The sequence below is a fragment of the Sinocyclocheilus grahami genome, unplaced genomic scaffold (genome assembly GCF_001515645.1).
Source record: "Sinocyclocheilus grahami isolate Dianchi unplaced genomic scaffold, SAMN03320097.WGS_v1.1 scaffold291.1, whole genome shotgun sequence".
Lineage (NCBI taxonomy): Eukaryota > Metazoa > Chordata > Actinopteri > Cypriniformes > Cyprinidae > Sinocyclocheilus > Sinocyclocheilus grahami.
In genome coordinates, this window is record NW_015505470.1 from 663494 (window position 1) to 679763 (window position 16270).

The following is a 16270-nucleotide window of genomic DNA, read 5'->3' on the forward strand; positions in this document are numbered from 1 at the left end:
GGGTTGGGGAGGGGGGGGGGGGGTTGTTGCCATGGTAACATGCTCCTTAAAGAACTGAAGTGGGAAACAAGTAGAGTCAGCGATGCATATTACGTATACATCTGTATTGTTGATATATACACCAGATAATGGGAATCAATGGCAGCCATTATTGTGATTGAAGTGTTTAATTACTTTGTTTGATTAAAAGTAAAGATGTGCATAAGCATCGGGACCACTTTAGGGTGAAGATGTTTGGAAAGATGAAACCCTGACACTATAGATGTATGACTTCATCATTATCATCCTCAAGGCTCTGATGGGAATAGATTTCAAAGCAAAAAACATTTGAAGAAATGAAAGTGAACATTATTACTCAATAAAGTGTTTATTTTACTACTTATTTCTATTACTCATGTGATCAGTGTTGAGGAGTAGCTAATTAAGAGTATTACTAACTAAACTGCATTTTTCATTAGCACAACTGTGTTCAGACTACAATTTGTATTTAGCATTTAAAGTAACAAGCTATTTTTTTTGTATCAAGCAGCATGTAGCGTGTCAAAATTCTGTTTTATATTAAGGAAATCTGATTCATTTTAGTGAATCGATTCATTTGGACAGTTCATGTTAAGGTCAAACAAATGATTCCCTAGGCCGAATGCTATTCACTGTTGCTTTTGTATAAATTAAAATTTGTATAATAATAAAAGCTATTTTCTAGCTTTATTGGTTGTATTTACATTTACACTGGTACCACTTTAATTAAACTTTAATTAATGCATTAGAGATTACAACCTAACAATGTGCAGTACTTTTATAGAATTCATTAATCTACACTGGGGATAAAATAGTGTAGAAACAATTTTCACTCAAAAATTGCTTGTAAACAGTGTTGTGCAAGTTACTTCCAAACTGTAATACATTATAGATTACTTGTTACTGTTATTTAAAAGTAATTCCTTACCTTACAATATTACTGTCTCAGAATTGTAATGCGTTACATGACTCCTATATTACTTTTGAGTTACTTTCACCAAAATAACTACAGAAGTAGAACTTAAGGTAACACTTTATTTTAGTGTCTCTTAACTAGTTGCTTATTAGCATGCATATTACTAGAATATTAGCCATTTATTAGCAGTAATTAAGCACATATTAATGCTTTATTCTACATGACCTAATTCTACATCCCTAATCCTACCCAATACCTAAACTTAACAACTACCTTACTAATTATTAATAAGCAGCAAATTAGGAATTTATTGAGGGAAAATTCGTAGTTAATAGTGAATTAGTGTTCCCTATTCTAAAGCGTTACCATACTTAACATTCTAAAATGACTAAATGTACTGCAGAGCATTTTACATCCAGTAGAGGGCGATATGGTGTATCATAATGACTGTGGGCCATCCAGGCTACTAACAATATAGCTTATAATTGGTAAAGTGAAGGCTCAAGACAATGCAAGAAAGGATGACAGCCAGAATCACAAACGATCCAAGTCTGTTAAAAGTATGGTAGAGGTAAAGTGATTATCTGGCAATACCTGTGAATAGCTTGGGTCTATTCATATTAGACACAACAGGACTGTATGTAAACTCTAATGCCATGACAAGATGCGCATATGTGCATCTCACGCATGTACAGTCTTCTGCCATCTTCACCCATTAGTCGCTTTTCCACTGGCCAGTGCGAGCCAGGCGGGGCTAATAGCCTAGGACCTCGAGCACAGAGGCTGAAATCATCGGGCCAGTAGCCTCGCGGCACGCTTGTAAAACCCGCCCCCTAAACACGCCTTCACTGGACTACGTCACACAATACAAAGGGAGGGAGATGAATTAAATAAATCACTAAACAAATATATCAGAAGCTGTTGTTTAGTCTTTATTTACAAACTTAGACACCACATTATTGACCGACCACAAACAGGAAATAGTGACGTGACATGTGGCCAAGTATGGTGACCCATACTTGGAATTAGTGCTCTGCATTTATCCCATCCAAAGTGCACACACACACCGTGAACACACACCCGGAGCAGTGGGCAGCCATTTATGCTGCGGCGCCCAGGGAGCAGTTGGGGGTTCGGTGCCTTGCTCAAGGGCACCTCAGTCGTGGTATTGAAGGTGGGAGAGAGCGCTGTACATTCACTCCCCCTGCCTACAATCCCTGCCGGTACGAGACTCGAACCCACAACCTTTGGGTTATGAGTCCGACTCTCTAACCATTAGGCCACGACTTCCCCTAATAGAACTTTTTTTTTTTCTTCGAACAATTACATTTTGGGCTAAAAGTGTGTTGTAACATGCGTTACTGAACATGTACTGAGTAAAATATGATATGTAAACACCACATTTACCGGCTTAGTCACGGTGAAAGTGAAACTTTAACGATGCATAGTGCTTAAAGCCACGTTAAAATTAAGTGTTTACAGCCACATGAAGCTATTATAGATTGAGGATTTTCTAAAAGCAAGGATAAAATAAAATTGTGTATCCACCCAAACAAAACGATAGCTGAAATGTGGTACTTTATTCACTAAAATAAATTTAATCTCTAACTAGATCCAAAAATTCGCTCACTCTGCTGTTATTTAATAGATTAAATGCACTAGAACTTAACTAAATTAAAATGTTCATATTAATCAAGGATTTATTGACTTTTAATGCACCTGTGCACAAATACGTGCTTTCATGTGTCCTATAGTTGTGATTTTCTCATTTATTCACTATACTATTTATTAATAATATCTAATTTCAGTTTTAGTTTTGTATTTATTCCAGTTTATATGAAAAGGTTCATGTAGCATGGGTTAAAATTCATATACAGGGTAAATTCTTTTCACTGAACGTGTTAAAAATAAGTTTGAAAAGTTGTGGGAAGCATGGTGGTGGTGACGATGAAGGTGAGCGACAGTGGTGGTGTAGTTTGTTTATAGCCCAAGTTTAGCTTTTAGGTTCTGGCGCTTTTATTTATTTTTTTGTGATAATCCAATTATAATTTATTTAGTTTTTTTGTGATAATCCAAAAACCTATTGAAAAATCCTATTGACTTTTTGTCGAGGGAACCAGCGCAATGCTAACAGCCCATCCACCTACAAAGCGACGTCATAGTTCCCCCACTCTATTGTGACAGCAGTGCTGCCATGCAAAGACAACACCATAACTTCCGTTTTTGGTCAAAAATGAGTTATTGATAATTTTGGGACATTCATGGCTTCCTTTATCATGTGTATAAGTATCTTGGAGAAAAGCCCCAGAGATACAAAGGCAGAACACAGTATATCATCAGTTACCTCTCTTTGACTTTGTTTTAGAACTGCATTTGTTTAGCCCTTCGTCAATATTACTGTGCCAGCCTGGAGTTATATGGTATTCTGCCTTTGTTTTACTGTCCATTAAAGTCTGCCGCGTTTAAATTACGGTGTAACTTGTGTACTTTCATATATCTGTCGGCACTTCATTAAACAAACAAATTAGATAGATCGTGATCTAACAAACTGCTCCATATAACAAAGCACTGTAAACAAGCAACGACTAGATAACTTGGCAACAATAATTAATCACAAATAATCTTTAAAGCTTTTTTTTCTTTTTATAATGTAGATTATTCACTCAGTGCCAGCTGTCAGCCTGGGGCTGCCCACTTCTGTAAGTGTGAAGAATCGAATGCCGTGACAGCGTATCATATAAAGTCAGTTACTGTTAGCAATTCAATCCTTTTCCTACCTTTTCTTGTAACTTGATAAAATCCATTGCAATGAACGTCATCGGAGATGTTAAATTCACAATCATTCTGAGCATTATTACAGCTGGCGTTCACATCAATCCACAAGTCGGTCTTATAGGTTAGGCTATTTTCATTCAGTTCGATGTAAAAACAATAGGCTAAGTATGTCTAGCATCCTTTAATGTTAGTGAACACTGCAAATAAATTGGTTGCAAAACGGTATCGTTTAACTTTTGGTTGTTACGGTCAGAAATGTTTTTTAAATCACATTACTATATGTTATAGCCTAGCCAATGATCACTAGATTTTATACAGATGTTACTATAATGATTCTGTAAATGGTGATCAGCACCCAAATATTGTATATAATGTGGAAGTTACTGCCTTTTATCTTGGCGTGACATCTCACTTTTTGCAGACAGTGCAAAGGCAAAGTACCTACAATAACTTCAAAATAGCGGTAAAAATCAAGTTTGAGATCATTTTCATTAAAACATCTAATTGCCAAATTTCCAGTGTCCTACCCATAATCAGTTTTTCTGGACAAATACAAATCTTTAAAGCCACAGTCTAGCGAGTTTCACACTCTGGAGCAGAGCGGCAGCCCACCGGTCACTCAAGTGGCCACGCCCTTAATTATGCAGACATTTAAGGCTTAATATATCATTTAAACGGATGAGTTATAAAAAAAAATTCACCCCCCTCACTGTTGTCATGAAGGGAAAAAATTACCTATATAGACCAAAACCACTTTTTGTACCAGACTGGAAACATTTTTTTTCTGCTGTAAAGTCAGGTATTTTAACATGGGAGGTCTATGGGACTGACTCCCTTTTGGAGCAAGCCTTGCAGACAGTGCAAAGGCAAAGTACCTACAATAACTTCAAAATAGCGGTAAAAATCAAGTTTGAGATCATTTTCATTAAAACATCTAATTGCCAGATTTCCAGTGTCCTACCCATAATCAATTTTTCTGGACAAATACAAATCTTTAAAGCCACAGTCTAGCGAGTTTCACACTCTGGAGCAGAGCGGCAGCCCACCGGTCACTCAAGTGGCCACGCCCTTAATTATGCAGACATTTAAGGCTTAATATATCATTTAAACGGATGAGTTATAAAAAAAAATTCACCCCCCTCACTGTTGTCATGAAGGGAAAAAATTACCTATATAGACCAAAACCACTTTTTGTACCAGACTGGAAACATTTTTTTTCTGCTGTAAAGTCAGGTATTTTAACATGGGAGGTCTATGGGACTGACTCCCTTTTGGAGCAAGCCTCTAGCGGCCAGTCGATGAATTGCAGTTTTAGTCACTTCCGTGTTGGTTTCAAAGAGAGAGGTTGCCGCTTGGTTATATGGACATTAATTTAAATAAAAATACAAAAAAAAAATAGATTTATGATATTAAAAACTGTGAAAATGTGTCTTCGCTGTTTATGAAAAGGGTCCATTAATCAAATAAATTAGAATATGCACACACAAATTGCAAAATATATATGTGCTCTGTAACAGTATTCTACCATATTCAGACAACACCATAACTTCCGTTTTTGGTCAAAAATGAGTTATTGATAATTTTGGGACATTCATGGCTTCCTTTATCATGTGTATAAGTATCTTGGAGAAAAGCCCCAGAGATACAAAGGCAGAACACAGTATATCATCAGTTACCTCTCTTTGACTTTGTTTTAGAACTGCATTTGTTTAGCCCTTCGTCAATATTACTGTGCCAGCCTGGAGTTATATGGTATTCTGCCTTTGTTTTACTGTCCATTAAAGTCTGCCGCGTTTAAATTACGGTGTAACTTGTGTACTTTCATATATCTGTCGGCACTTCATTAAACAAACAAATTAGATAGATCGTGATCTAACAAACTGCTCCATATAACAAAGCACTGTAAACAAGCAACGACTAGATAACTTGGCAACAATAATTAATCACAAATAATCTTTAAAGCTTTTTTTTCTTTTTATAATGTAGATTATTCACTCAGTGCCAGCTGTCAGCCTGGGGCTGCCCACTTCTGTAAGTGTGAAGAATCGAATGCCGTGACAGCGTATCATATAAAGTCAGTTACTGTTAGCAATTCAATCCTTTTCCTACCTTTTCTTGTAACTTGATAAAATCCATTGCAATGAACGTCATCGGAGATGTTAAATTCACAATCATTCTGAGCATTATTACAGCTGGCGTTCACATCAATCCACAAGTCGGTCTTATAGGTTAGGCTATTTTCATTCAGTTCGATGTAAAAACAATAGGCTAAGTATGTCTAGCATCCTTTAATGTTAGTGAACACTGCAAATAAATTGGTTGCAAAACGGTATCGTTTAACTTTTGGTTGTTACGGTCAGAAATGTTTTTTAAATCACATTACTATATGTTATAGCCTAGCCAATGATCACTAGATTTTATACAGATGTTACTATAATGATTCTGTAAATGGTGATCAGCACCCAAATATTGTATATAATGTGGAAGTTACTGCCTTTTATCTTGGCGTGACATCTCACTTTTTGCAGACAGTGCAAAGGCAAAGTACCTACAATAACTTCAAAATAGCGGTAAAAATCAAGTTTGAGATCATTTTCATTAAAACATCTAATTGCCAAATTTCCAGTGTCCTACCCATAATCAGTTTTTCTGGACAAATACAAATCTTTAAAGCCACAGTCTAGCGAGTTTCACACTCTGGAGCAGAGCGGCAGCCCACCGGTCACTCAAGTGGCCACGCCCTTAATTATGCAGACATTTAAGGCTTAATATATCATTTAAACGGATGAGTTATAAAAAAAAAATTCACCCCCCTCACTGTTGTCATGAAGGGAAAAAATTACCTATATAGACCAAAACCACTTTTTGTACCAGACTGGAAAAAAAAAATTTCTGCTGTAAAGTTAGGTATTTTAACATGGGAGGTCTATGGGACTGACTCCCTTTTGGAGCAAGCCTCTAGCGGCCAGTCGATGAATTGCAGTTTTAGTCACTTCCGTGTTGGTTTCAAAGAGAGAGGTTGCCGCTTGGTTATATGGACATTAATTTAAATAAAAATACTAAAAAAAATTGATTTATGATATTAAAAACTGTGAAAATGTGTCTTCGCTGTTTATGAAAAGGGTCCATTAATCAAATAAATTAGAATATGCACACACAAATTGCAAAATATATATGTGCTCTGTAACAGTATTCGCAAATCTTCCCAGATCGTGACGTAGATATGTGGGGGCGTGTTAGAACGAGCCGTTTTAGGTAGGCGTGGTTGACTCTTAACTTTTATAAAGAGTATCTCTTTGGATTTGAGACTTTAGTCTTTGCAACTTTACAGATCTTCTTTATGCACCAAGAGCTTGTAACACTCCAAAGAGAAAGGAAAAATTTAAATCACATCATATGACCCCTTTAAAATAAAGTATGACCCCAAAATAAAAAAGTTTTGTGGCTTATGATATTCCATTTTGATTATTATGCAGCCTTAGGGCTTAGCACATAACTGTTATCTTGCTGATATGAGGAAATATTAAAAAGATGTAACATTACTGCAGTTTCCTCGCTATATATGATGCTCCAATTAGCATGTGAACCCATCCAGGTTTAACCTGTCAACAGATTTGTTTTTCCATCAAATCTATCAGAGAGATGAGCTTTACCTTGGCAGTAGTTTCCTCATTGGCCTGTTTGACAGAGTCCTCTAACTCCTGTCTCTCATTCATCATCCGCTCAAGCTGATCGTTCGACTGCCGCAACATGGCCTGAAGCTTTTTAACCTAAAGGCAAAGGAAGTTCACATTGTAACAATTACTACAGACTGTCCTTTTGAATCATTTAATTATTGGCCTTGTACGTGATATTAGTAGCATAAAAAACAAACCTGATCTCGTGTCTCGGCCTCTTGTCCCTGAATGACCTGCAGCTGTTTTTCATAATTAGAGCACATATCACATCGCCGCCCCAACTTCCTTCCAGCGTTCTTCAACTGGGATGAAACCACACCAAAAACAAACAAGTATTATGAAAGCATGTTGTCACATGACCTTGTTACATTGCATGTTTAAACAAGCAGTGTCCGGTTATCAAACAGAGTTAAAATGATTAAAAATCATGAATTTTTGACACAGATCATTCATCAAAATGCAAATGTAAAGTGCATTGCATTGTGGGATACAGTTCTGTATGTCCTACAGAAATCGTTTTTTTGCAGTGAAGGGATATCCCTCAGTAATGATACAGATTTAAGTTTTACAAAACTTCATTCTGAAATGGACATTAGTGGAAACAATAGCAACTTATATTTCAGTGAGTCAGATGATGAATCAGTAACCTCTGACTGATTTAGTGATTCAGTGAGGGATTCATTACACTGATTTGAACTTCTGAGTAGTGTTGTTTTTGGCAGCCTGTTTTAATTTTAGTTTTAGTTTAGTCTTTGTGTGAAACTGTCATTTTAGTTTTTATTAGTTTTAGTCACGTTCATACTCTTTTTAGTCTAGTCAAGTTTTAGTCGACTAAAAGTCTGAGCATTTTAGTCTAGTTTTAGTCGACGAAAACTGATGACATTTAGTCTAGTTTTAGTCAATGAAAATTGTATTCTAGTCTAATGCAATTCTATTTAACCCAGTCAATATAGTATAAGTACCTAGTAGTATAGACGAAACCAACATTTTATTTTAGCCAAACCCATTTCAAACAAGGTTATCTTATTATATTATTGTTACCTTATAGACTCAAGAATACATCCATTCCAGACACGGAAGACGCTCTGATTTGAATTTACAACATTTATTTTACCAACCAAACATGTTAGAAGTACACACACACACAAATTTAAATAGCTATTGCAGACAGAAACAATACTGTACTACATTGATGTTTCCTGTCAGCTTGATTTTTGAGTGGACTTTGCTGTTCCAATGAGCATGAATGGAGCACTCACATGGGCCGCGCGCATAGAGCGGGATAACACACACACACACACACAGAGCGGGATAATACCATACAGTCTATGGATAATACACACACGCATAGAGCGGATAACACACACGCACACACACACACACACACACACAAGTGAATCCTGAGCGGTGACCTCATTTTCGGCAGCCGGAATTTCTGTGCATCTCTAATTATTCTTGGCGGCATTAGAAATGGATATTATATAATAGCTGCTTTTTTGAACATTTTAGCGATTTAAAAATATTAAAAAAAGGATTTTTTTACACAGCACCCCTGCTCTCGACAGACCCCGGTTGGGAAACACTGCTCTAAATAATGCGGCGAGTGGGGCTTGAGGAAGTGACGTCGCCTGCGTCTGCGCAGTGCGACCTGATGCAGCCGCTGAAGCGACACACAGGAAACAGAAATACTGCAAAATAATAATAATAACGAGACGAAATAACGTTATAACATTTCGTTTCATCTCGTTTTGGTCAACGAAAATGAAGAGACATTTTAACAGTTTTTATTTTGTAAGCCACATTTCGTCTCGTTTTTATTCGTCAACGATATTGCATTGTACATTTAATTATCGTCATCGTCACATGACCAGCATTTTCGTCTCGTCTCGTCACGTGATAAAGGTTCGTTGACGACTATATTTAGTCATAATTTTCGTTGACGAAAGCAACACTACTTCTGAGCTTAAAAGAACTGGCTATGGTTTCACTGGCTACGTTCACATGCACAATTTTTGGTTCAATCTGACTGAATTCGATCTGAATGTAGTGTTTACATGAACGCTAAATAAAGTGATCGGGTTGATGTGCGCGTTTATATGTCACAAGCTTCAAAACTGAATTTAATTTTTTTTTACATGCGCACACTCCACAAATATAAAGTTTCTCACTGTTTGCACATAATAACCCCCCTCCTACATGGTTTCTTTTTTTTTTTTACAGCATTTATGGATAAATATACATATAAACCACTCTGCTGGGCTGCTCATATTTATCACGCAGTAAAAATGCCCTCCCCACACCCAAAACAGGTTGCCCGTGGATGAGAATCCAAAACAAGGACTGGTGGGAAGTTGTCCTGCTCCACTTCACAGTTGCCGAGTGAAAGGAGAGTTTTATAATGACAGGACACACATTTATACAACACTTTATTCAAAAGGAAGAGCCGTTCGTTCCGCGCGTCATACATCATTAGGCCATTTCTGCGTCATTGCACATGCGCAGTCCTTTCAGTTTCGGGGTTCAAACCGATCAAGTGTTTACATGCACTCTCAATCGTATTAGAAAAGGAATAAACCACCCCCTTCAATCTGATCGAAATTTCATTCCGATCGAGCTCAATCGGATCGATTAAGGTGTTTACATGAAGGCTTTTCAGTCCGATTGAGCCGTCAATCCGATTACAAACTGATTATTTGGTTGCATGTAAATGTAGCCACTGTAAGTTTCTGATTTACTAAAAAGAACCAGCTCGAAAGATTCATTTTGTTTGGTAACTGAACTACCAATACACTGGTTGCATTGTATGTTTCTGATTCCCTTAAAAGATAGGCTCAGAAGAGTAATTTGTTCATGGAATTGGACAATGGTTGTACTGTAGGCGTCTAATGGCTATATAAAAGCATATGTGGTAGATCAGTGGTTCTCACACCCACTTCAGGTCTTGCAGTCTCCACTAATGAGCTGAATCAGGTGTGATAGATGAGGGAGACATACAAAATGTGCAGGGCTGGGGGTACTCCAAGACAGGTTTGAGAACCACTGTGGTAGATCATACATTAAAAAAAAACATACTGCACACAGTATAAATACCACGTAGTACAAAAATATTGCAATCAAAATGATAATATGGCGTTCCAAATATATATAGTTCAGTCATGAAACTCTAGATGGCACAGGCTGACGGGTTGCTAACCCTATCCACAAATCTAAGTTTAAATATATAGTTCAGTCATGAAACTCTAGATGGCGCAGGCTGACTGGTTGTTAATGCAACTGATGATATTCAGAGAGTTAAACGACTTGGCACAAGCTGATTGGTTCATGCTGCATATGCAGTCAATGAGCTTACTGCCTTGCATTTATATGGCTGGTAGGGGTGGAACGGTTCAACTTACTCGGTTCGGTTTGTATCACGGTTTTAGAGTCACGGTTTCGGTACGGTTCGTATGTGCTATATTTAGGGAAAGACTATACTGTCAAATAAAAATAAAGAAAATAAGAATAATCGATCTAACCACAAGCAACAACACAAATAAATACAATAGAGGTAAGATACATATAAAATAAATAGTGATTTTCAGGTTTTTTTCTAGCATTAGTTTTTATGTACAGAAATTGAATAAAGTAATCAAATGTAAAATAGCATTGCATATTTTACTGTATAAATGAAAGATTATTCTTTATTAAAGTTACAAAAGCTATTCAATCGAGCAGTGAGTGATTTCCTTGTTTCTGTATCAGGGATAGCAAAATTGCTAGCCCGACGTCCCGGGGCTATTGTGTTTTCCATTAGAGTCACGGTTTCGGTACGGTTCGTATGTGCTATATTTAGGGAAAGACTATACTGTCAAATAAAAATAAAGAAAATAAGAATAATCGATCTAACCACAAGCAACAACACAAATAAATACAATAGAGGTAAGATACATATAAAATAAATAGTGATTTTCAGGTTTTTTTCTAGCATTAGTTTTTATGTACAGAAATTGAATAAAGTAATCAAATGTAAAATAGCATTGCATATTTTACTGTATAAATGAAAGATTATTCTTTATTAAAGTTACAAAAGCTATTCAATCGAGCAGTGAGTGATTTCCTTGTTTCTGTATCAGGGATAGCAAAATTGCTAGCCCGACGTCCCGGGGCTATTGTGTTTTCCATTCGGGCTACCAAAATGTATCACCGCCCTGCCCGACGGGCTATCTAGAACATATAAAATGAATTCCTTGATTTGCGTTGTTCACTAGCATGTAGGGGTAAAACGGATCATAGTTGATCGTTTGCACGTGTTTTTAAGTCTTGCCGATTTAAACATTCAAGTGTTTTAAACCATTCACACGCATTCGGAGCTGCGTACACTCATTCAAAATGCGCACAGAGAGCCGCGTTTCAGACAATGTGCGTACACAGAATTGATTCCTCCTTCACATATCCTTACATCTGAATGCAAATATGTAATTACACATACACACAAAATTATCTCAAAATCACTGTCTCGGCAAGTATTCTCGTAAACACAGTCAGTTATGTCTTAAGCGAATGTAAACAGTGGTGAAAGAAATCTCAAGTGCATCATTATATTGGATCCGTGCATTCGGTCTTAACGGGGCAGCAGCCTATAAATACCTGCTGTTTCATAAGCGCCACCTGCTGTCAGAGAGTGACATTTGCATCTCATTCACAAAGCTAAAACCAGACCATTCTGTTTTTGCTTCAAATTTCGAAATTATACAATCTCATTGCAATCTAAACATGTATTTAACATCTTTGTTTGGATCATGATTAAAATGCAGTGGTTGCCTCTGATTTTAAATGAAAAAAAAAGCACAGCCAAAGCCTTAGTTTGTTTATATAAAGATATTTTTTTTATTTGTATTATTTAATTATTTGATTTGGAATTTGTTTAAATTTCAAGTTAGTTTTATTATTTGACTTATTTCAATTTCACAAAAAAATGTGCAGCATTTTGTTGGGGAAATAATAAAAGGACACCTTTTCATTTATAATTTGTCTTAAATCAAATTTTGTTAAAAAGAAAAATTGTGAGAAAATTGTATTGTGAAATCAGTATTGTGAATTGAATTGCATCGCATCGTGAGTTGAGTGAATCGTTACATCCCTATATGCTACTAGTTTTTGCTGTGGTATTTGGCCAATTCTCACTATTAACTAGTTGCTTATTAGCATGCCTATTATTAACATATTGGCTGTTTATTAGAGACCATATTCTACATCCCTAAACCTACCCAATAACTAAACTTAACAACTAGCTTACTAACTATTATCAAGCAGCAAATTATGAGTTTTGAGGCATAGTCATAGTTAATGGTTTGTTAATAGCGAGAACTGGATCTTAAAATAAATTGTGATCGAAATAAACAAAAACGCCCCCTAAAAAGCATCTACTATCTGACCTGTTGCTGCAGCAGATTCCACTCGCTCTCGCTGACCAGTCGGTAGCCAGATGGAGGCAGGTAAGCCGTATCAGCAGTATGAGAGATGCTGGACAGAAGTGATGCTGTTTCCTCCTGCTCTGGGGTCATGGCCTTAATGGCCTTCTCCTGGTCCTTGGTGAGGAGAAAGTGTCCTGGCTGGAGGGAGGATATGGAGGAGGTGTCCCTGCTGTCAAAGCCCCCACAGTCTGCCCCCACTAGAGGACCAAAGTCAGACTCGTCCAGCTGGCTGGCTGACTTGGCCTTGTTGTTGTGTCCTCCGAGCCCGTGAGGCTGTAGGGCCCCTCCTGAAGAACCCAGGCTGTCGGTGGACTGCACCCTCCGAAGCCCATCCTTATAAGGGTCAGAGCCGTCCGGGCGGCCCGGGGTGTCTGCGTCCAGAGAGTGTAAAGAGCTGTGGATGCTCTGGCTGAGGTGGGACTGAGATCAAAATTAGAAAGAGAAACCATGCTTAACATGTAAAGTAAAATTACAGTCAACATTGTAGATTTTAAGTTTAACTGAAATTCTATTTACAACCCAAAATGATGAACCGTTATTTTTATAACACTATACAAACAATATTTCAGCACAGCATTCAGCTATAATTTCTGTCCAGTGATAAAAATGTATGGTATAACATGGAATGTAGTGAAATTTGGCAAAATATGGATGAATAAATCAAAGTTGGGTTGTACACTTTATCAAATCAAGATATAGACTGGTGTCTTTAAAATAATGTATAGTTTTTCAGCCTGGTTCTCATAAGAGCACCTGGAGATTTGGTTTGGTCCTCACACAGCACATACTGTGACCCATTAAATATAACAATAAAAAAGTAATTTATAATAGTGATGATAATATTATTGCACTTTATGTAAGTTAAAAATAATAATAATAATAATAGAATAAAATAAAATAATAAAGTGTGATAATATTATTATTTAAAATAAAAAGGGAGTATTAAAAAAAAATACAATTATTTTATAATAAACTTTAAATTAAAATGCTAATATGTACTTTTTTTATAAATGAATTTTCATCATTTTTAAATTTTAAATTAGCAAGCTTTTATTTTGTCGGGTTGCCGGCAAGTAAGTATGTGCCTGCCAGGTTTAGCTCTGCCGACTGAAACGTGTCGGTGAATGAAATGTGAAATGTCACAGTTTTGCATTGTGCTTTGAAATGACGGTGGATAGCCTAGATTTATGCTTTCAGTTAGAATAGAAATCTTAAACAGTATTACAGTTTGTTGATCTAAAATGGTAATTTGGCTTTAACAGCTTTCAACCCTGTCGGAACGCAAATGGGCGGTCTGAACTTATTTACACCGCACATTTCTTTATTTTGGTCATGCATGCACACCTGCGGACCACTTCTGTGCAACTTAAGGGGGTCTGAATACTTTCCGTACCCACTGTATATAATTAATTACAGCACAGGTATTTCATAAATCATCCCTTATTCCTATCAAACATGGAGTCTTAATTATTATCCAACTTCCCTGACAAACCCCTTTGGCCTATAACCTAACATAATCTTCAACTGAACAAAGTACACAGATTAGATACATTCATCTTTTTAAAAAAAGTAAAATAAAATATATCTATATCACACTATCTGATTTTTAACAAAATACTTGGATAGCATGCTTTTCGTCCTCTTGAAAAATTACACGCATGCACAGTATGCATGCGCAGTATCATCAGCTCATCGGTTCTCAAATCGGACGTGTCCGAAAGAAACGGTTCTCGGTTCAGTGTGTACTGGTGATCCGAAAACCGATGCAACCGCTCCAGCAGTGGGCTTTGTATGTTCGTTATCCGGCTGCTCTGCTCGTGTTCATCTTCATTTCTCTCTTCACAGCAGTTCAGTCAGTGTACTGTTTGAATAAATAAATTACTCCGGGATATTGGTTTATTTCGACTCAGAGGGAGTGTCAGCCATGTTAAAAAAAGTGAATAACTTAAGTAATTTGGGGATTAATGCTTACTGGAGACGTGAACCGTTTCAAATGATTCAGTCCGATTTGGTGAACTGGTTCAACCGGTTCACTAAGAAGAACCGGTTAAATCGAACGATTCGTTCGCGAACCGGACATCACTACAACCTCTGTTCTCGCGCTTGCGCTTCATGTGTGCTGCACGCAAACAGGGTGCAAGTTCTTTCCGTTCTTGCACTTAAATAGTTTTTAATTACATTAAAATGCGAACGCAGGAATCGTTAAGCAGAATCGAAATGCACGAGTCTTATCGAATACCCGGTTCTTGGAAATTTGGAACCGGTTCTAAAATGGAACCGGTTTTCGATACCCAACCCTAGTCACAGTAGAGAAGAAAAGACAAATCGCAACTTCCAGTTTCATGCCGACTTTAAAAGTGGGGCCACTGTACGCTTCATGATTAAGCCTATGAATACTGCACTACAGCTAAACAGCTTGGGGAAATGTAAGTATTTGGCTTCAATAATTTACATGTTAGAAATGTATGTGTAATAGCATAACCTCTCATAATTCTTCATTGATTCTTTTCTGATTACTAAATCATAACCTACAAGAGGTGACTGTTCAATTCATCATCTAATGCACATCAATTGATTAACTTAAAAAAAGCAATGTATATAATAAGTGTAAATAATTCAATTGTCTTCATAGCTCCATTGCAGAAGTTGTTAAGAAGACCGCTACTATTTTTATGAAACTATAACACTAATCAGAGCCGGACTTAACCATTAGGCAAAGGTAGGCGACCGCCTTGGGTCCCCAAAAGCCAAGGGCCCCCTAAAATGCTTTTTATATGCGAGATGCGCATTCAATTGTTTTCATGAATTCAATTATTTAGATATGTTTTTGATTAAACCATTCAAATGGAATACAGAAAAATTTAAATGGAAAGCGCAGAATTTGGGCCCTAAGAATGTAATTTTTGTTAAACCTTTAATAGGCCTAAACTGCTGTTAAATTAAACAAGATTCATGATTTTAATTAATTATACATGTTTTTTGTTCAAATTTAATATAATCATCCAGAAAAATTAAAACGAAAAAAAAAAAACTGAAAAAAATTAACTGTTTAAATGTGAACAAGGGATTTACAACATTAAAGAAATCCTTTATTTATAACATGTACATGAAAAATCTAAAAGATTAGACACAACTATGGGACACGGTCGTGCAGCAGCGAGCAACATTGAAAGCAACCTCAAGGTTGTAAATGTGTGAAATTGTATAGGGCCCCATTCCTGTATTTTGCCTGGGGCCCCCAAATCACTAAATCCGCCCCTGATATGGAGATAGATCAGCCTCAAAAATAACACGTTTTTAAAACAAAATTCATAAATGCACAGCACAATTTACATTTACAAAATCTGATTCGTAAATTCAAAACACAATTCATAAATACAGAAGTAAAAGCATAAATATTTCCCCAAATGCTCACACAAATGCATCTTACC

The 16270-nt window shown here is 36.7% G+C and overlaps 1 protein-coding gene across 1 annotated transcript in view; it reads right to left on the reverse strand.

Annotated features, from left to right (window-relative positions):
- The window catches only part of LOC107600783 (rab GTPase-binding effector protein 1-like), a 38232-nt gene that overhangs the window by 7019 nt on the left and 14943 nt on the right, over window positions 1–16270 (reverse strand). The window contains exons 13-15 of the mRNA XM_016292751.1: window positions 12801–13259; window positions 7584–7688; window positions 7363–7479 (exon numbers count right to left, since the gene is read on the reverse strand). Coding sequence (XP_016148237.1) covers window positions 7363–7479; window positions 7584–7688; window positions 12801–13259 — 681 coding nt within the window. The remainder of the gene's footprint in view (window positions 1–7362; window positions 7480–7583; window positions 7689–12800; window positions 13260–16270) is intronic.